This window comes from Folsomia candida, unplaced genomic scaffold (assembly GCF_002217175.1).
Source record: "Folsomia candida strain VU population unplaced genomic scaffold, ASM221717v1 Fcan01_Sc012, whole genome shotgun sequence".
Classification (NCBI taxonomy): Eukaryota; Metazoa; Arthropoda; class Collembola; order Entomobryomorpha; family Isotomidae; genus Folsomia; species Folsomia candida.
In genome coordinates this window covers 3,747,317-3,768,638 of record NW_019091204.1, presented here as the reverse complement: position 1 = coordinate 3,768,638, position 21,322 = coordinate 3,747,317, and the positions used below count along the sequence as shown (strand labels likewise).

At 34.2% G+C, this 21,322-nt stretch overlaps 1 protein-coding gene and 4 long non-coding RNA genes across 14 annotated transcripts; all 5 read right to left on the bottom strand.

Moving 5' to 3' along the window:
* Positions 1-1,132: 1,132 nt before the first annotated feature.
* On the bottom strand, positions 1,133-2,281 carry LOC118437190. The gene is made up of 2 exons (XR_004835932.1): positions 2,097-2,281; positions 1,133-1,638 (listed from the first exon to the last, which is right to left on the bottom strand). It is a non-coding gene; the product is annotated as an uncharacterized LOC118437190 (long non-coding RNA).
* A 2,992-nt stretch (positions 2,282-5,273) lies between these two features.
* Positions 5,274-6,667, bottom strand: LOC118437177. 2 transcript variants are annotated; one of them, XR_004835925.1, is made up of 4 exons: positions 6,486-6,667; positions 5,838-5,975; positions 5,601-5,754; positions 5,274-5,472 (listed from the first exon to the last, which is right to left on the bottom strand). It is a non-coding gene; the product is annotated as an uncharacterized LOC118437177 (long non-coding RNA). The 2 variants fall into 2 exon arrangements; XR_004835924.1 differs by having other exon boundaries at positions 5,274-5,754.
* Positions 6,668-9,367: 2,700 nt separating this feature from the next.
* On the bottom strand, positions 9,368-16,708 carry LOC110855376. Of its 5 annotated transcripts, XM_035855940.1 has the most exons (5): positions 16,616-16,708; positions 16,409-16,460; positions 15,906-16,126; positions 11,092-11,321; positions 9,368-9,822 (listed from the first exon to the last, which is right to left on the bottom strand). In XM_035855940.1, the coding sequence occupies exons 1-5, from the start codon at positions 16,658-16,660 to the stop codon at positions 9,663-9,665; spliced, it is 708 nt and encodes a 235-aa protein (XP_035711833.1). In that variant the 5' UTR covers positions 16,661-16,708; the 3' UTR covers positions 9,368-9,662. The 5 variants fall into 5 exon arrangements, 1 of the variants encoding a protein (XP_035711833.1); XR_004835883.1 differs by lacking the exons at positions 15,906-16,126; positions 16,409-16,460; positions 16,616-16,708 and adding exons at positions 11,402-11,762; positions 13,526-13,540; XR_004835882.1 differs by lacking the exons at positions 15,906-16,126; positions 16,409-16,460; positions 16,616-16,708 and adding an exon at positions 13,526-13,677.
* Positions 14,010-15,892, bottom strand: LOC118437134. The gene is made up of 2 exons (XR_004835891.1): positions 15,761-15,892; positions 14,010-14,929 (listed from the first exon to the last, which is right to left on the bottom strand). It is a non-coding gene; the product is annotated as an uncharacterized LOC118437134 (long non-coding RNA).
* Positions 16,709-18,564: 1,856 nt separating the features above from the next.
* LOC110855378 lies at positions 18,565-21,055 on the bottom strand. Of its 5 annotated transcripts, XR_002548449.2 has the most exons (3): positions 20,659-21,055; positions 19,975-20,139; positions 18,565-18,865 (listed from the first exon to the last, which is right to left on the bottom strand). It is a non-coding gene; the product is annotated as an uncharacterized LOC110855378 (long non-coding RNA). The 5 variants fall into 5 exon arrangements; XR_004835890.1 differs by lacking the exons at positions 19,975-20,139; positions 20,659-21,055 and adding an exon at positions 19,251-19,874; XR_004835888.1 differs by lacking the exons at positions 19,975-20,139; positions 20,659-21,055 and adding an exon at positions 19,386-19,874 and having other exon boundaries at positions 18,565-19,312.
* Positions 21,056-21,322: the final 267 nt, after the last annotated feature.

Below are 21,322 nucleotides of genomic sequence, written 5' to 3'. Positions count from 1 at the left end.
CCATCGTGAGTACTAAGCTTAAACAAAACTCACAATTCACCAATAAGCAAAAAAAATTAGAATAAAACAACAAAAAATCCTGCCACGGTTCGTTTACTTGTGCAGCACAAAGTGCATTTAGTTATAAATAACTGATGTTTGACAAGTTTTTCAGTATTTACCCCACTTCGTTAAATGTGATTGAATTTATTATGCAACCAGTTAATGCTTGCAAAATAATAAGTGCATTGATATAATAAATTCTACCAGATTTATTAACCGACATTCAGCAGAATCTCGTAGAGAAAAGTGGCCCGAAGAAGATTTAAAAAATTTTCACTATTAAACAATAATGCAAAAGTGATGTAATCCTTCGTCTACAAATGCATTTATATATAACTGATTTTTTACAACTTTTCCACCATTTGGCCAACTTTGTTAAGTGCGATTGAATTTATGCAACTGCACTTTGCAACCTTTGACGTGGAAATGTGACATCACCAAGTTTATTAGTTTGTAATAAAAAGACATCTTCTTTTAAAAGCCAAACCATAACTATGAGTAAAATATGGGACACTTTTACTGCCTTGTGTGGCAATTTATGGGACACTGAAGAGGAATACTTAGGTTAGGGTTTCTTTTGGCATGCAATTATAATGACTTGGTTGACGCACAATTATTTTTAAGCATTATATTTAAAGTCATTTTTATGGAGTGGTTTCTTTTTCGGAGACGTTTCCAAGGAAATTTATCCAGTCTCGGTTATGTATGTATAAAATTCCTGATATTTGGTAAAATGTGCGAGTGAGTATAATAAGGAGTAAGGACGGGGATGAGACTCACTGTAAATTGTAGAATCCGGATTTAAGGGCCAATGGTCAACGTTTCGAACCTTCGTTCTTCTTCAGGGCCGGAGGGAGAATTTTTGGTGACTGCTCACGGGAAGAACCAATGTGAGTGTCAAATGACACTAAATCCAGACTAACCTTGACCCTTTATCGAGTCAATGTTCAGTTGCTCTGGATTTTATATAGTTTACGTAAGTAATTAAAATGTAGAATGCATTTAGTTTTCGAAAGAGTAACATTATATTTAAGAGTGTAGTTAAATTTGTTTTGTATGTACGATATATACCTAGGTAAATACATATATACTTTTTTGAGAAATTTATTCTTTAAGAAATTGAGTTTTCTTTACATTTTATTTTTAAGAAATATATTAGGTATGTAAGCAATTCGTAGAGATACTTCACAAAGAATTTGCGAAATAACACTGGGCATTTGTTCCCATGGCGGAAAAGGGAACGTCCATAAATTACGACATTAAAAAACCGATGTTTAGACCACCCTTCTCCCATTTCCTTATCCTAATCATAAGTACATATTAAACTTAAGACGGGTAAGATATAGGCTATCCTAAACCGACTATTTTTTTGACGACGAAGTGCATGAACGTCCCAAAACTTGACATTCTGGCTCATCAAAATCGACCAAAAACGTATGGCGGTGGAGGATATAATCTAAATCCTCAGCTATCTCGTCGATGTCATCGTCTATCGGAGGCGTGGCTCTATTTTGGTTTCCAAATGGGTTGTAAAGAGGGTAACGTGGGGGTTGGGGTCGTCCCCACGCCCACCCACCAGCCTGGCCAGGGGGGTAGCTAAATAAAATAAATAAAATTAGACACGGGTAACTTGATAAAGAATACATTTTTCTCTAGGTTTTGTATAGAAATTAACAGGGTAAGGAAAACCCCGGGCGTTTGCTATTGAAAACCCATACCCGCGGGTTTTACCTGGGGTATCGGGGCAGTCGGGAGAATTCGGGTAGTCGAATCATGCTTTTGGGGGTAAACTGAGTCATGACTTTGTGTATTAAGTTATGTAAACAATTCAATTTTTCCGTAATTTCGCAACAAGGCAGTTAATTAATTCAATTTAAATAACTAATTAATTTGTACACTGGTTGGTAATGTCCTATTACCACACTTTATAAAAGTAGAAACCCCCAACTACCCGTGGGTATTCAGAGTGCATTTACTTTTCAGGCATAATAGCATTGTGTATAAAAATTCACAAATTTTTGAAATAAAATAAATATCTACATATTTAGTCTTACCATCCTCCATAAAGCATGAAGGGATAGTTGCTCTGACGGGCCGTGCGAGTTTTTGTTATTAGTTTTGCGTTTCCATGATTCCCCAAATTTTGGTAAAATTTGACACCTTGGGTTAAAACGTTCTCCACGTTGTCCTTAATGGGGACAGATAAGACCAGTGGGATGGAGAACAGGATAAATAATGTCAGTACCTGGGTTACAAATTAACTAATTATTTATTAAGTACATATTAACCACACGTAAGTATGTATGTACATGACGCTACTGCCATGGTTTTAAATTTGTCACCAACTGGTTATAAAACAATCACTACTTGTAACAAATTTAATACCAGGTCGGATAAATTTATAACTATGGCGGTAGAGTCATATACACGAAATTTCTGGTTATAATCGTAAACACACTTTTTAGAGTGTTTGCATAACTTATAAAATATCTGCAAAATTGTAAAATCAAATTGAGTTGAAAAATATGGACTGGTCACTGATTGAAAGTGTCAAGTTATGTTTACCTCCCAAAAATGAATGCATGAACCAAATTTAATGAAACTCTTGTGCAAGGCTAACGATGACCAGACCGAAGTTTTTTGATCCTTCATTGGTCCAAGTACACCTTCCCTACCGGTGGAGAGAAAACTTTGTCACACACATCTCATGAGCGCTTCGCCACTCGTTTCATCAACTTCAATGATGACTTTCTCCATAACCCGCTTAATTTTTTTGAAATTATGTGGTGTATTTTTTTCTGAGTATATTGTTTCTCAGTTAATGCCCAAAATCTTTCAATACGTCGACGCTGCGATACGTTTGGTGCGTTGTCTTTTTTCTCGAAGAAATTAGTTTTTTTCCCTCGATGGTACCCTGTCACTATTTTGGCATTCTAGCACGTACCCATGTCAGACCAAAATAAAACGCGTTTGTTTCTGATAGAGGGGGTAAATCTTTTGATGATACACCCTTTCAAATAAAGTTCAAAGTTCATATTCTTCGTAGAAACGAATGGATTTGAGACACTCCCATTTTTGTCGATTTCCAGCCATTTTATGTATTTCATTGGAAATGTTCCTTGGTTTCGAATTTATATTTCGAACGAACGTCATTTTTACTTCTACATGAGTAGAACTTTACACGATTGATGCTTCGAGGTCAACGTGGTGGTAGTTTTGATCATGCACGACGAGAAACTTCTGGGAGTCGATTTTAACATTTTCTCATCAAGTTTTCCACAAATTGTTTTAGCCCCGGATTTGTTATCTTCATTGTATTTTAACACAGTTATAATGTTGCAAGTTTTGAAGCCCAACTTATTGGCTTTCACCTTGCGAAAGATAGGTTTTTGAAATTTTTAGTTGCCTGGGTGCAACCCTCAAAGATCTGTTGAGGTTTTCTGCAAAAGTTTTTACAAGTTTCTCGTCCGTATTTTGGTCCTCTGGCGGACAGGTCGACAAGGCCAAATTTTATATTTTGCATTTTCATGATTCTTATATCTGTATATGTAGTGTATGATTAATTTTGTCCGGTGCATCCCTTGAAAAATGGGGTGGTCAGGAGCCTTTTTCCGATTCCAGAAAAACACTTTTTTCACCGAGTGGCAAACTAATTTTTACTTTCCCTCTAAATTTTGTGCTGTCATTTTTTAACGAAAAGAGATAATCAAATTCTGTTTTCAGTTTTAGAAAGCTTATCAAATTTGAAAATTTTTATGCTTTTTTGCATATCCAAAATCAGTTTTTAAGCGCTTGAGAAAGTAGGGGGAACCTTGACACTTTCAATAAGTGACCAGTCCATATAAACAAAAATATATAAAATTTCTCGCTTGCTTAGATTTTGTAAATGAAAAAATGGAAATTTTGATTTTAATAAAATCTGGCATTCGAAAAAATTTAAAATGTAAATTGGACACGATTGATTACAATATTTGTGTTATTAGAATGAACACTAGTTTAAGGAATTCACTTACCAGCAGCAAAATTTTTGAAGAGTTTAAAATTCCTAAAAATGTTCCCATTTTTAACAATGTATCAAATTAAATTGTGCTGTTACCGTGATGATGACGACAAGGATACTGAACGTGTCGAATAACAGTTGACTCTTTGAACCCATACAATTAAACCGGTATTTTCATACATAAATATTTGTATGCATGACATATTTGCATTAATAAATAAACCATTGCCAACGAAATGTAGCAAAAGGGTGAAGCCAAGCGGAATTGTCTTATGGCAAACCCACATCGCCTCCCACACTTTCCCTTCACTCTGTCACATCACCTGACGTCAAATTTCGGCCCGTTTTGCCACGCCACCCGCGTACTTTCAAGTCCACACCATGATAAATGTCAAGATTTCCACCTTTGACCATGACAGTGGCGCAAATATGCCAGGTACGCAAAACCTAGGGGCCCCGCAACGTCTGGGGCTTAGAAAGTTGCTAACCAAATAGGAATTTTTTGAAATATGAGTCATTTTTATATATTATTTTTTTAATTTTTAAATTTTAAAATTTTACCAGTTTTTTTAATTAGTAATGTTTTCAAATTGGTTTAGCATGAAACGGTTATATTTATATATAACAAATTCAATACTTGTGTCTGTGAAAAACTGGATTGCAATGATAAACGCCATTCTAAGCGTATTAACCATACTTAAATAGTTTTTGATCTAATTTTTCCGTAATTTGATCAACTTATTTGCTATTTGCCTCAGGGCCCCAAAAAATATATGTAGTTGCGCCACTGCAGCTGCCTCGACCGAACATGTCAAGTTTTTGCTGATTTCAAAAAATTCGAGCTAGTTTAACGAGACAAGAAGTAGTTTGGATAATTAGTTGATCTTTGTATTCACAAATGGGGTACAATGACATTAAAAACTCGTTTATACCCAGTCAATGGGTTTGGCAGCGGATTTGTTGTAAAACATGGGTAAACTTCATGTAAACTTCAAGGGAATGATAACGAAACAAGTAATTCGTCTCAGGATTGTTAAAGAAGTACCTGAAACACGCCAAAAAATTTGATAGTTGACCTAAATTTTGGAAATTCATGTAAAAACCAGGTACTCAATTACTGACAAATGTTAGATTTTGGCAAATTGATTCAGATGATCAAGGGCGTCTCTTTATTTTGTAAAAGTTTGTGAACTTAAAGATTTTAATATGTATGTTACATATAGTATGTATGTATAAATATGTAAATATATTTTACAAATGATAGATATATGATGATAGATATATTTTACAAATGATTGACACTTTTACTAATTTACGAAACAGCATTACATAAGTTAACTGTGAAGGAAATGCGCAAGGGTCAATGTATGTCACTGCAAAGATGGCATTGTTGCTCTGCCAAGGGGCAGGTGAGGGGCCGCTCATAAATTCTGTATGTAAAACAAGACGGTATAAATATATAAACTCCAACGATATCTTGCCTAAGTGACACAAATTAAGAGGAAAGGGTCTAGAAAATTTGATTTTCACTTTACATAATTTATGAACGAACCCTAACCTGTTATTCATTAATCGTCTATAAGTGTGAGAAATGGTCTGTATAGAAATGTGGGGGACGCGGACGGAAATAAAAACCGTCTGACAGCGGCCTTGGTTTATGTTGGGTACGAAATGTAGGAAAACTTGGATATCCCCACCCACCAGGCGGGTAGCTAAATAAATATGTAAATTTAGGTGAAATATTCACACGTGCTTTTCAAAATTTTCGAAAAAAAATTAATTTTGTGCTACATACCATCCTCCATAAAGCATGAGAGGGATTTGAAGCATGAGAAGATTTGAGACTTTCAAATTTTGGGAGTAAAGCATTCTCCACGTTTAGTGGGACCGGTAAAACCAGTGGGATTGTTGCCAGGATAAATAGTTTCAGGACCTGGGTGATACAATTAAAAGAGCGGGTTATTACATATGTACTCTTCATTCACACACGGTGGAACTTTTGGAGAAATTGAGATTTCTCAGAAACTACGGCACTGTCAGTCTCAAATTCCCTCAAATTTTACTGACGGGGTACTTTGAGACTAACAGTGCCGTAGTTTCTGAGAAATCTCAATTTCTGTAAAAGTTCTACCCTGTGCGAACGGAGAGTATGTACATATCTGCACTCTTAGAAATCTGGAGTAGCAGGAAGTTATTGATGTCTAGGGGGAAAAGTTTTTTAGTACAGTTACACCGGTCCTCGAAAATTTTCTACGGATATGGTAAAACCCTAACATTGAGTTTTTTGTGACTATACGGTATTATCTGTAATACCACTTTGTTATATTCGCATGTGAATACGACTTGGTATTATGTATTATTTTAATACCGGATTTCTGAGAGTGCACATATGTAAATTAAGAAATACACATAGTTTGCGTTGCAAAATTTTGGGTAAAAATACATTTTTCTACCCAGTCCAAATTTTGCCACTGGAAAAAAGTTTGGCATAAATAAATTTGAAGTCCGGATTTCAATTTTATTAAAATTTGACTAGTAAATTGGAAATCGACCACAACTACGACACAAAATATGTTTTTAAGGAGTCCACTTGCCCACAAAATTTTTGCGGATGCAAAATTGTTTGAAAATGGGAACATTTTCAACTGTAAAATTTAAACGTCTCGGCAGTCCAAGGGTGACTGTGGCACTGAACGGATGTCGAATAAGAGTTGGCTGCTTTGGAGAATAATTTGAATGCAAAAAAATCTGGCAAACCCGTATTTTCATATTCATAAAAAATATTAAATATTTGAACTCTGTGATACTCCACTTTACTCAAGAAAAAATAAACTTATCAACAAAATCAGTCAGAGACAAGTTTAAGAAACTGATACATGTAAAATCATGTTCTTATGTACTAGTCGGAGTACATTTACATATTTGCATATATACGACTCTACCGGCCCGGTAATAATAAGGATCTAACATTTTATGTCAATGAAAACTTTACAATTCATAAATCAACTAAATATGTGCTACCAGTCCGGTAGTACGACATTGCTACCAGATCAAGGCCGGAATTGAGTATGTATGCATGTATTTGACTACCGGATTTTTTTTACAAGTGCATAATGATTATGGATGCAGCAACTACATAAATTGTCTTACATATTTACATACATGTTAAACAAATATTTATTCATTCACAGTTCATTCATTCAAAGTCTTGAAAAAAATATTCATTCTTTATTTACTCATTCATAATTTTTAAACAAAAATATTCATCAGTAATTCAATATTTAATCATTATTCACCATTCCTTCATTATTAATGTTATTCAAAATTTTCAGTATTAGTACAACTTTCCCTATGTATTAAGCATTGAGTTAAAAATGAATGACGAAAAAAATACTCACACGAATTCATTCACACGAATTGAATAGATATTCACTCAATATTTATTTATTCAAAAACCAGAATAAAATATTCATTAAAAAATTTGAATTTTGAATGAATAATTTATTCATACATCATTAAATGAATGAATGTGAACATGTATACTTACATATGTACATATGTAGTAGCTCGTCGTCTTGATAATTTTTTTACATTGGGGACAACTTAATGACGGGTAGTATCGAAATATTGCTCAACCTGTTAGCAAAATGTGTGCACATAATGACATGAGAGCACACTAGCGGAACTATAAACTTGGGGCCGGTTCGCTGGGGGCCCCTGTCCCCGACTGATTTGACGGTTGTCAGGAAAACATAAACATCGTTCCGTGCTAGGTAATTTCTCGTTGTATATGCGTTTAACGACAAAGGTTTAACTAGTATATCATTCTAATAACATCACGACTTTAATAACTGAGGGGAGGAGTTTCAATAAACTGATTAAGCTTGTTTGAGTTAAATAACTCAACTTAAATTGGTAATTTGTAAATCAAACAAAATAAACGCTTATTATTAGTCAGGATCATTCGGACGAGACGTGCGCAATTTTTAAGTTCGCATCATCTCGGGATGCATTTGATGTAGATTTAAATTATGCTTAATTGTTCATCCAGCTAACAGATACTGAAGGGATGTCACATTCAACATGCACCATCCCTCCTAATCTCCCTTCTCCGTCTCCACATTCTCCTCATTAACAAGCGACCGGACATCGACTCATATTATCCATTCATTTGGCCAAGGACATCGTCTCCTTGGCCAACCTTCAACAAATATCTCGTCAGCTACCTGATGCGTGGTAGTGGATACGGGGACGCCATCGGAGGCGCATCATCTCTTCCCCATGTCCTACACACATAATTTCCCTACCTAATAACTATTAAGTATCCACTCAAATGTACATTTTATATTTCCTAAAAGAGTACACATAAGTTTCCTAAAGTACACACTTACCCATTGCACTACCAATTATAAATTGATACATACATAGCTCCGACTAAATAAATTACCTCCGTTATGTGTATTATAAAGTAACTCTCAACCCGTGTGTAACGACCATAGTTATTTGGCGTCATAGTTTCTGAACAGTATTTCCGGCCCTTCTCTCTTCACATTTGCGAGTGAATAATCGTGACCTACATAAAAACTATAACTCGTGGGGTGTAATTTCCTTGGCGAGTAACCTGCTCTACCATCGATGCTCTTGCTCCTCCTGTGGGATTGTTGTAGGAGTTCACCTCATCTTATCTGACTACACCCCTCTTGCGGCATCGTCCCGACTTCCGTAACGCCACCGACACGGCGTCACACAGAGGCAGCGCCCCCACCAAATTCCATCCCCCACAATACGCCCAAACCCTGTAGTAATTGCGTTCTGTAGTATGTAGATAAAGGACAAAAAAACTCGAAAATTCTGGTTGGAAAGATACTTTAAGTATCTTTCCAACGGCAAAATCTACCCAACATTTGACACATTTTACCTTTTGGTTGTGTCATCCTGTTTTTCGCCCAAGCTTGAATAAATTTTACACATTTTTATTTAGAGTGTATGCACGCCTGGTGACCTTCATTAAAATGAGTAACTACGGGATGCATTATGCGTTCCCGTTTTCTGCCAACATTTTGAAATAGATAAAAAATCATTCGTAGTGTTCAGGCATTGCATCATTTTTCGCTCTATTTCTTATGATCTACTAAACTTTTATTTTTCTCAGCGTTTTGTAAAATGTACATGATAATATGTAGCTAGATTTTCCTAATATATGTATGCATTTATTTTGATTCTACATATTCCTAATATTTTTTGGTGCAGCCTCACATTGCTGTACAAAAACCAAAATAAGAATTTTTGTAGTTGAAGTAGGTATGCACATTCGGATTTTGGAAATACTGTATTTTGGCCATTTTATTTTTCAGCAAAACTCTTAATCACCCAGAAATGAGTTGTATTTAAATATACAAGCTGGCCCAAAAGTCATTAATATATATTTTTTATTAACCTGAAATTGAAACCATTCTACATACCCTAAGTTTATCTGGAAGTGGAAAATAATGCTTAAAAATGAAATTTTGCACAAGTTTGTGACCATTTAAGGCAATTTTTTTCAATTTTTTTACAATTCATTGGCAACACAACAATTACAATTATTAAATATGTAGTATTCGTTTTTCGTCTAAAATAGCTATCGCTTTGGGCAGTTTCTAGCATCCATGCGACAGAAGGCTTCGATGAGATAGTCCCAACCTTGATTATTAGTCGTCGCTCTATTTTGGTTTCCAAATGGGTTGTAAGGAGGGTAACTTGGCGGTTGGGATCCCCACCCAAACCCTCCAGGGGGGTAACTGCAAAAATTAGATAAAACATTGACATGCACACTCTTACATACAATGAAACCATTCTTCAAGCTGCACCAGGATTTTGTGGCAAGTTGTATCGAGCCAAAAATTATAGATCATACAGTGGCGAGCAAATTAAATTGTACGGTAGAAAAACTGTTCTATCTCGCACATTGACGAAGATAAGGGTTTGAAAAATTGCAAGGTAGTACCCCAGAAAGATTGTCGTTGAATGCCGTTCCTGTTTTTGAAAAATCTCAAAAAGGTCAAAGGTCACAATTTTTGACCCAAAAGCTCATTTCTCAAATCTTACAGTGATTTTTTCCTTGGAGGCTTTATTTTTTAATCGATAGCTCAACTCAATGTGAACATTTTGATGTCTTGTTCAGTTCTCTATGATTTTTTTGAAGAAAGTTATGAATTTAAAAAAAAAAGTGAATTTTGCGGATTTTTCCAAATGCTCCCATAAGCGCAATGTTAAACTTTTCAAAATTCGCTTTTTTTCAAAAATTCATAACTTTCTTCAAACAATCGTAGAGAACTGAACAAGATGTCAAAATGTTCACATTAAGGTGAGCTATCGATTAAAAAATAAAGCCTCCAAGGAAAAAATCACTGTAAGATTTGAGAAATGAGCTTTTGGGTAAAAAATTGTGACCTTTGACCATTTTTGAGATTTTTCAAAAACAGGAACGGCATTCAACGACAATCTTTCTGGGGTACTACCTTGCAATTTTTCAAACCCTTATCTTCGTCAATGTGCGAGATAGAACAGTTTTTCTACCGTACAATTTAATTTGCTCCCCACTGTATGTAGGGATGTGCCGTCGTCATATGTCGTTTATAATTTGACACGTTGAAATTCCAGAAATTTCTAATTTGTCACATATTTAAAATGCGTGACAAATAGATATGATGATTACGACAAATTCAAATAGTAATAAATGCCCTATTTGTCTCACATTTAAATACATATTACATAAATTTGAGACTTACGACAACTTGAATTTGCATATTGATCCTTGTACATATGTTTGCGCGTCAGATATTTAAGAATTTTCTTAAAAAAATGCTAAAATTCCATGTTATTGTTTCGTTACCAAGTTACATTAATATGTAACTAATACCGTATAGTATTTAATAGCTATGTATTAAAGGTTCATGATATCGGTGGAAAATTTAATACCAAGTAATCAATATCTGGGTAACTATACCAGATTTCTAACTGGTTTTTAATTTTGTGTAAATTTTCGAAATTTGTAAATCGTGTCGTACCATCCTCCATAAATCATGAGAGGGTAGTTGCTCTGCCGTCCTGTTCGTGTTTTTGGCGGCATCACTAATTTTGCGTTTGGATAATTCCCCAAATTTTGTTTAATCTCCAAATTCTGATTAGATTTGATAGTTGCCAAGTTTTCGGATAAAATATTCTTCACGTTTGAATCGTCGTTTATCGGGACAGATAAGATCGGTGGGATTGACGATAGTAACAATAATTTCAGAGCCTAGTTGAAAAAATAGCGGGTTATTCGGTAAATATATGACAAAAAAACAATTTGAATGCACACTTAAAAATAATGTTCACCTTTTGAAAAGTAAATGCCGACTAATTTCTAAATTAAGTAAATTGTTCTAAATCCAGACTAAGCTTTACTCTTTACCAAGTTAACGCTACATAAACAGAATTTAGTATTGTTTACTTAACGTTTAATCATATGGCGTTTATTTACTCTTCAAAAAAATGGTAACATTATTTTTAAGTGTGTGCATAAATTAAAAAATACACATGCAGCTTTTCAATTGCAAAATGTAGACATTTTTTGATTGGTGATAACTTGTAAAAATGTTTTATTAGGGACCGTCCACAAATTATGTCACGCGAGAGGTGGGAGATTCGCGATTTTGCCAGACATGATTTATGGATGTCCCTTTAAGAAGAAAAACTCCTGAAAAAAATATGTACGAAATATGCAAAAATGTAAATATCGGTTTAGAATAATTACTTAGTGGGGGCAGGCTAAGTGTTAATAGCTAAAAACTTTAAAACCATTGGAGATAATGAAAATCTGACAAGTGCATTGGATTGCTCGTGCGATTTTACATAAGTAACACATATCAGTTTTTGACCACTTGAAAAGCAGATTAGCATGGAAATTATTGAAAGGAAGTAAGTGGCAATAATTTTGCACTACACAAATGGAAAGAGAAATGGCGAATTTTAAAAATGTGACAGGAATCGAACGTGAATTTTAATTTGGCCCAGCGGACTATAAAAACGTTCATGGGGACCGGGTCGACTAAGAACAGTCGAAGAAAATTTTTTGGAAACCCAACAAGGACCACACCCATCGCGAAAGGGCTGAAAAATAGAATCCGAAGAAATTCACGACATTCCAACGCGAAATAGCCTCACAGCCGACATTGTTGACGCAGATTATCCAATGAGTACTCAAACTGAACCTTAGGCTTAAGGCTCTGAAATGTTGTACTTGCCACCTCCTGAGCATGCCCACAAAGAAAACCCTACTACAGAAATGAAGGGCTCTCCTCAAGCGGTACGCGACAAAAAAGTGAAGACGATTCTGTTTACAGATGAGGATATTTTCACATCGGAAGAATCTTTTAACAAACGTATTCACCTAATCTACGCACAATCGGTCAAAGACATCCCCCAATATAGACAAAAGGTCAAAAAGTCACATTATCCAGGTTTTGTCATGGTTTTGGCAGGTGGGAGCAAATTGGGGCAATTCCTCTGCATTTTGTCTAAAATGGGGGGAACGTGGGGGGATAAAATTTCATGAAATATGTTTTTGAGTCCGTGGTACATCCCCTAAGTGAAATTCAATTCAACGGAATCGATGGGACCTCTCAGCAGGACTTGGCACGAGCTTATATTAGTGGTATTCACAGTAACCGATTATAATCGTGAGAACGATTTTAATCACAATCGATTATAATCATATACCATGAACGCACCAGATTATTGTTGTATTTTGATTATTTTGCCTAAAATATCTAGCAGGATTCATTAAATAGTATCATAGCAACGGCTACTTTTTCGGACGCTTTAAAAAAGTTGCATTTGGATCAAGGATTATAATCCAAATAATCGTCCTCGGAGAGGATTATTGTTTTGACGATTATAATCACATTGGTTTATTTTTCCCCATAGAGAATTTTTGGGTGATTATAATCGATAATGATTATAATCGCAATAATCGGTTACTGTGAATACCACTATTGCAAAAAATTACCCAAGCGTGTTTAAAAAAACATATTCCGGAATTTTTCTCTACTTTAAAATGGTCATCCTCCCTGATGGATTTAAATCCCCGGAATATGAAATGTGGTCAAACTTAGGGGCAAAGGTGTGGTCTAAGCCTCATAGAAGTGTAGAGGCCTGAAAAAAATTTTTGACCACCGAATGGAACACTTTGTCCAGGAATCAGTGGGTGCTTCAGCGGAGGACTGCAGGCAGCTTTTTCAGCACTGCATTAATGCCGGGGGAGGAAATTTCAAAAACTAAAAATTGTTTTCAACTCAGAAATTAACTGGCTTTCCAATAAAACTAACTAGAACCTTGTAGCACAAAAACTGTTGAAGCTATGGCGTTTCGTTGTATTAACACTTAGCCTGCCCCCACTAAGTACTAAAATTTGGAAACTAAAGGAAACTCAAAATTATAAAACGAACACATTTGCCTTACAGAATATTAGAGCAGACACTACTTTTTAAGGATTTCATTTACCAGTAAAGTTATTGTAGATTTTGTAATTCTTAAAAATGGACCCATGTTAAAAGATACAATTTAATCGTCTTGTTACCCTACTGATGGTTACAAGGATACTAAAGATGTCTGGCAAAAGTTGGCCTTTTGAAGAACAATCATATTATGTACGTATATTTCTTTTAAACCGGTATTCTCAGGTATGCTTGTACCAGATAAATGCATAAATACATTTTTGCATATTCAATCAGCCAGTTAATATGTATATTAATGCAAGTAAGGATTATGTATCAGTGCATCAGGATGAATAACATGTTTTATCTCGTTGGCTAATGATCACCTGCATGCATGATTATTTGACATTAGCCAAGGCCCAGACAACTTAATGGAGGATAAGCCGTATTACAATGTCGTTATCATAAACTTGTCAGGAAAATATTTACATATGTGCACGTAAAGGAAATAAATTAGAACTGTGTAAATATTTTATTGGAATTATATAAACTTTGAGATGGACAGTTATTGAGAAGTATGCACATACGTAATTAATTACATATTTGCGTATGTGAATACATTTTTTATTATTGTGCTATTTACATTATCGGGATGGGAATATGATTCGCTATTGGAAATTTCTTGACCAGATTTCAAAATGAATTCAATTTAAAGTTGGCAGAAATTCATTAAGTAATTATTAAATAGTTTATGCAAAATTTAAAAATGAATGTTTATTAATTATTTATTTTTTCTACTTATTTTTAAAAATCTAAATAAATTTGTCTATCTCGATCATGTACACTGTAAATAATTTGGAGACAAATCGTTACCCCGCCAAGGTATTAAGTATGTATGGTACTCTAGTTTTTGGTACTGATTTGTCACCATCGCGAAATAAGTCAAATACTCGTGTACCAAACAGACTTGACGTCATTATTTAAAAATTGCACAGTTTTATCCGAAAACAGGATTTTGTTTAAATAAACGTATTGAATTTTATAAATTACTACGTCGCGTCTGATTTGGTACTCGAACTTTTGCCTCAGTTCCCCTTGGTAACAAATCATTACCAAGAAATACAGCACCATACATACTTAATACCTTGGCGGGGTGACGATTTGTCTCCAAATTATTAAGAGTGTAATACATCCATGGACACTCCCTAGTAAAGTCAATGCTCAGGGCAAAAAGTTGGTGTTGTTTCTCGTGTAAGGGCACTATCCTGCAGGACAAAACGCAGGATGCGGATATACGGAACAGTATTTGTTAAGAATTTCTTCTACTTTAGAAGCTCTGTTTTGGTTTCCAAATGGGCTGTAGGGAGTATGTATGTAGGGAGTATGTATGTAACCCCACCCCCACCCGCCAGCCTGGCCGGGTGGGTAGCTAAATAAATAAAATAAAGCATTGTCACTTACAATGTAACCTTTTTTAAAGCTACAATGAATCGGGATTAAATATTTAACAACTTGCATATATTTAGAAACAAATTATGCTAAATATTAGAGATCATTTGGAACTAATGTTTCCATTGAATGGCCCTGTGAGGTAAATTTTTTGACGGGAAAGTTTACAAGTCCGCTTAAGCGGACTTCCAGAAATTTTTAAATTCTTTCTTTAAAAATTTAAAAATTCTTCTCCCACTTCAAATGCTTCCGTGTTTAACCAAAAATCAACGCTTCCGGCATTGCTTGCGAGAGCCTCCGATGTCCACTCTTCCGATAAAAATTTGCGCTTTATGGCACGCGAGAGTGGGAGGGGAGGGTTCTAACTCTCCAAACATGCCTATGTGATACGTGCTAAAGGCGATGGAGGTGGTCTAGAAAAAGGCGATTTTTGCGTGACATAATTTATGGATCTCCCATACCATTCCTTCCGATGCCGGATAATATTTGCGTTTCCGACTAAAAATCGCTTTTTCCGAGTTCCGAAAGTCGGCGAGAGGAAACTAGCTTAGAAATTGAACCTTGTCGCCAATATTATTCGTCAAAGAGGTCATTCAACGGAAAGCCAAGGGTCATGTGACTCCTAATTTTTGGATCAATTTTTTGATATAACTCGCAACACAATCTCGGTGTAGCTTGAAAAAATATTGTATTGGTAGAATGACGGTATTAAAATTATACCAAGCGGTATTCATATAAAACTCTATCAAGGTGACATTGATAAGTAATATCTTGAAGTGATAGCTCGGTATTACAGTTATTTATAACATACCGGTGGCAATTCAAAGACCAGGCGGTGGTATATAATTATAATACAGAGAACTCAATGTCTATCTGAAGATACCAGAGAGGTTTTTATTTTGTTTAATCAAATTTCGAAATTAATTAATTTTCAAAATATACAAATCTTGTCTCACCATCCTCCATAAATCATGAAGGGGTAGTTGCTTTGACGTCCTGTTCGTGTTTTTGGCGGCATCACTAATTTTGCGTTTCGATGATTCCCAAAATTTTGCGTAATCCCCAAATTTTGGTAAGCTTCGATACTTGCCAATTTTAGAGGTAAAACATTCTCCACATTTGTAACCGGTACGGATAAGACCAGTGGGATAGAGGATAGTAGAAATAATTTCAGAACCTGGATGAAAAAATGACGGGTTATTCTAAACATATAAAAGAATATGATAGTATGTATGTACATATACACTCGCAGACTTAAAAATAATGCTGCCCTTTTCAGCCGTAAATGCAGCCTGAATTCTAAATTAAGTAAACTCTACCCTTCACCTATATAACGTTATTCTGGATTTAGTATCGTTTACGTAACATAGAATTTATAGTGTAACTAAATTTCAAAAGGGGGGCAAAATTTTTAAGAGTGTATGTACATAAATTAAGAAATACAAATTTAGCAATTTACTTCTGCAGATATGTTCCTTAGGAACTGTTTGATGATGATAGCTTGAAGATCTCTTAAGGGAAAACATATTTCGAAAAAATCACAGATAAAATATCACCGATTTTACACTAAATAATAAAATTTATAACGAAAATAAAAATTCGAAGTGAAAAAAAACGAACACAATTGCAAAACAGGATTTTTCTACTTTTTAAGGACTCCACTTACCAGTAAATTTTTTGTAGATTTTATAATTCTTAAAAATGTTCCCATTTTTAACGATATAATTTAGATAATCGACTTGTTATCCTTATGGTGACAGGGATACTAAACATGTCGAAGAAAACTTGGCTTATAGGTGGACCATTTGATTATCTAAAATTTCTTTTAAACCGGTATTCTCATCTATTCATGTATACTTATTTGCATAATCAATCAAGTAAATAATATATTGATACAGGTGGTGAATATCGGTGAATCAGCTAACAAGTTTTACATATACATTTGGTCATCATCACCAGCATGATTAGTTGACATCAGACAAGGTGCAGACAGCTTAACGAAGGAACAAACACCGTTGTTGTTCAACTTGTCAAGAAAAACGGGTGTGCACGTAATGACAATAAAGTACACAAAGTTGATATGTATTTAAATTGACCTTATGATTTAATTGGGGTTAATCTTTGAGGTGTGTGGATTAATGGGAAACAGTAATTATCTAATTATATGGGCATATTTTCTTTTTATGGCTTACGTTATTGAGACGAAAATGTAATCCCATTCAGGTCTTGACGAGATTTATATGTAAATTTACTGAATTTAAAAATTGGAAAAAATTACGTATTCGCTATTAATCTATTCAAAATTTAAAAATGAATAGGTATTTAAATATTACTTATAAATTGGTTGTATGGTTTTGTATTCATTTTATTCCAAATTGGTTTTATTATACGAACTTCTAAATATAACCAATTCATTTATTTATTAATCATAGCGTGAAAAATGAGTATTGAATTAAATTATTCGTACATTCTTCATAAATATTCTGTACATATCAAGTGAGTAAGTATTTATTTAATATTCATTCACTAAAATTCAAATAAAATAAAATATTCACTTATTCCTCATGAACTAGTTGAATAATGAATGAATAATATTCATCCTGTAGAAAACCAATAAATCTACTAGTGTGAACATTTATTATATAATTCTGTCCACTGATACCGATCTGATCTCGTTTTCCCAGACAGAAAGTACTACCTTCTGTCTAATAAATTATCTAAACTATGTACTTTCAAAGTAGTTTAGATAATTTATTTAATCGACAGAAAAATATATACTGTGCCATTAAAAACTCGTTGCTACCCAGTTAATAGGTTTGAAAGCGGATTTGTTATTGAACATTGGCACATGAAGACACAAATCGTATCGAAATTTTTGCAAAGGTACCTGAAACACGTTAAAAAATCCGTTGGTTAGCCTACCTATCAAACATTTTGATCAAAACAATGACTAAAGCTGCTTCTAAATAGATTCAATTAATTATTTTTCAGCAAAATGCATATGAGCTGTAATATGATCTGGACTTCAACAACCTGTTTCTCGTGCGTCAATGAGTTAGTAAACGGATTTGTTGTAATGAAGATGGACGATCGATAAAGCAGTCTGCACAAATAATTCGGCTAAAAGTACCTTAAACTCGAGAAAAGACTAGCTGTTGGTGAACTTATCGTTTAAATATTTCAGCCATAAGATGCTCAAATATGAAGATGTGAAGACGGTGAGTTTCGCGTAAACATTCTTGGCGAAAATTTGTGAGTTATGAAATTCCTACTATCGAAATTCAGTAGACAACAAGTTTACACCTTTAACACGGTGGTTAAAATTTAACTCAATTAATTTTAAAAGATGTACATATTATCAACTGAAAGGGTAGTGAGTTAATTATCGCTTTATTTCGAGTGTACATACATGTTCGTGCAACGTCGAGTCTTTCATGCATATATACTCATTTCTTAATCGTACACTATTATGTTTAAAATAAAAAACACTACCCCAAACTGCACAAAAAATTGTGCGTTTCACAAAACTTTAGCATGAATCCATTACACATATGTTTCATGATTATTGAGTTCATGAGTTTTTTTCAATATGTAATACATAATCGTACAAGTGGATTAGGTTAAACTTGATTTATTTTTTTTATTTGAAATACATATGTAACTTATTTATGAAATAACATCAACAACTTAATTGTGGAATTAATTCGCAGGTAAAATGACAAAGCTGATAGTGTGTCTCGTCTAAGGGCGCTATCCTGTCTCGCAAATCTTAGGATTTTTGGAACAGAGTTTTAAAATGGCCCATGCCTGTCCTAGCTGAGCAGACGCTCTGTCTTGGTTTCCAAATTGGCTGTAAGGAGGATAAGTTAGCGGTTGCGATCCCCACCCCCAACCACCAGCCTGGCTGGGGGGATAGCTACATATCAATGTAAATAAATATGTAAGTAAATAAATAAAATAAAATATTGGCACGCATGCACAACAGGGTTCGGAAAACCCCGAGGTTTCACCTTGAAAACACCTACATACCCCTGGGTTTTACTGGGTTTTGGGGTTTAACTTAATGTTTGGAGTTAACTGATATAACTTACAATGTGACTCCTAATTTTTGGCTCGATTTTTTTATATAACTCGCTACAAATTTCGAGCTTGAAAAAGGGTTATGTTAGAATCTCAGTATTAAAATAATTTCAAGCGATATTCATGTATTTATACCAAAGTGGCATTGATACATAATACCGTGTGGCAATAGCTCGGTATTAAAGTTTTAGTATATGTACCTGTGGTAAATTTTTACTGACCAGTATATTTATATAAGTTTAGTACCAGGCGGTGGCAGTTTTAATCCCCGATAAATCAATGTCTGTTTGATTATACCAGATTTCTAACAGTGTATGTAGTTTTTAATTTGTTTTTAATTTTCGAAATTAAGTTACCTTACCATCCTCCATAAATCATGAAGGGGTAGTTGCTCTGACGTGCAGTTCGTGATTTTGTGGGTATCACCAGGGTATTCCGACCCCGGGTTTTACTGGGTTGGGGTTTTGGGGTTTTACTGGGTTTTACTGGGTAGTAAATTAATAAAACCCAGCGGGTTTTACTATGTTAAAGGGGTTTTACTTGGGTTTTACTAAGTTTTATCGGAAATTCAAATAGATAAATCTATAGAATCAGTTTGCAGGTGCCTATATACCTCGAATTAAGCACTCTGATTAATATTCCGTACATTTTTCTATTTATTTCGAATTTTTGTTTCTGATCTAAAAATCATAATTTGTAGCTTAACTTGGAGTTTGATCAAATTCGTATTTTTCTTGTGTTCCTGTCATTATGAATTGAAGTTTTTTGATAAATCTTGATAACATTCATTAATTTAACAAATTGACGTAACATTGTAAGTTTTATTATTTCACCCCAAACATTGAGTAAAACCCAGTAAAACCCCAAAACCCAGTAAAACCCAGTAAAACCCAGTAAAACCCCGGGGTAGTTGTTTTCAGAGTAAAACCCCGGGTTTTTCCGAACCCTGGGTATCACTAATTTTGCGTTTCGATGATTCCCCAAATTTTGTGTAAGGCCAAAATTTTGAGTATCAAATTTTGGAGATAAAATATTGTCCAGGTTTGACTCGTCCATTATCGGGACCGATAAGACCAGTGGGATTGATGATAGTAGCAATAATTCCAGAACCTGGTAAAAAAATATCAAAGTATAACAGAATAACATTTTGCATACACACTTAAGAATAATGTTACATTTTGAAAAAGTAAATGCGGGCTAAATTCTAACTTTATTTGCATAACTGTACTAAATCCAGCGCCCGATAAGTTATACCCTTCGTCAAGATAACGTAACATATTCTAGGCTTACTATGTTTTACTTTAGACATAATTTAGAGTGTAATTACGTTTCAAAATGGTAGCATTATTTTTAAGTGTAGCCATGAACTAAGGAATAGATATTCAGCAATTTATATAGTTCCGCAGATAAGTTAAGTTCCCTAGAAAATTTTTGATTGGCGGTAGCTTTTTTATTTTTTTAATGAAACAAAAAAAATCCTACGATAAAATCGAAAAAAGAATATCTATAAATTAGCCCGATTTTAAATGTGTATTAATAAAATTTATAAAGCCACTAAAAACTTGAAATGAAAGAACGAACACAATTTTACAATACATGTGATTACTACTTTTCATGGACTCCATTTACCAGTAAAATTTTTGTAGATTTTGTAATTCTTAAAAATCTTCCCATTTTTAACAATGCAATTTAATCGTCTTGTTATGCTGAAGATGGCAAGGTTACTAAACATGTCGAACAAAACTTGGCTTATTGGTAGACCATTTGGTTACATAGAATTTCTTTTAAACCAGTATTCGCATCTATTCATGTATATGTAAATATTTGCATAATCAATCAAGTAAATAATTGATTGATACAGGTGATGATTATCGGTGCATCAGGAGCACTAAGTAACAAGTTTTAAATATATGTACAGTTAGTCATCATCACCTGAGTTGACAGACAAAATGCAGACAGCTTAATGAAGGAACAAACAACGTTGTTGTGCAACTTGTCAAGAAATTGTGTGCCCGTAATGACAATAAATTACACAAAGATGATATCTAAATTGACTTACCTTATTGAGACGGAAATGTGATTCCATTCATTATTGACGAGATTTCTAAATTTACTGAATTTAAAAATTGGAAAAAATTATGTGTTCATTATTAATCCATTCAAAATTTGAAACTGAATAGGTATTTAAATATTACTTATTAATTGGTCGTTTTATATTCATTTTATTCCAAATTGGTTTTACTACACGAACTTCTAAATATACCAATTCATTTATGTATTAATCATAGCGTGA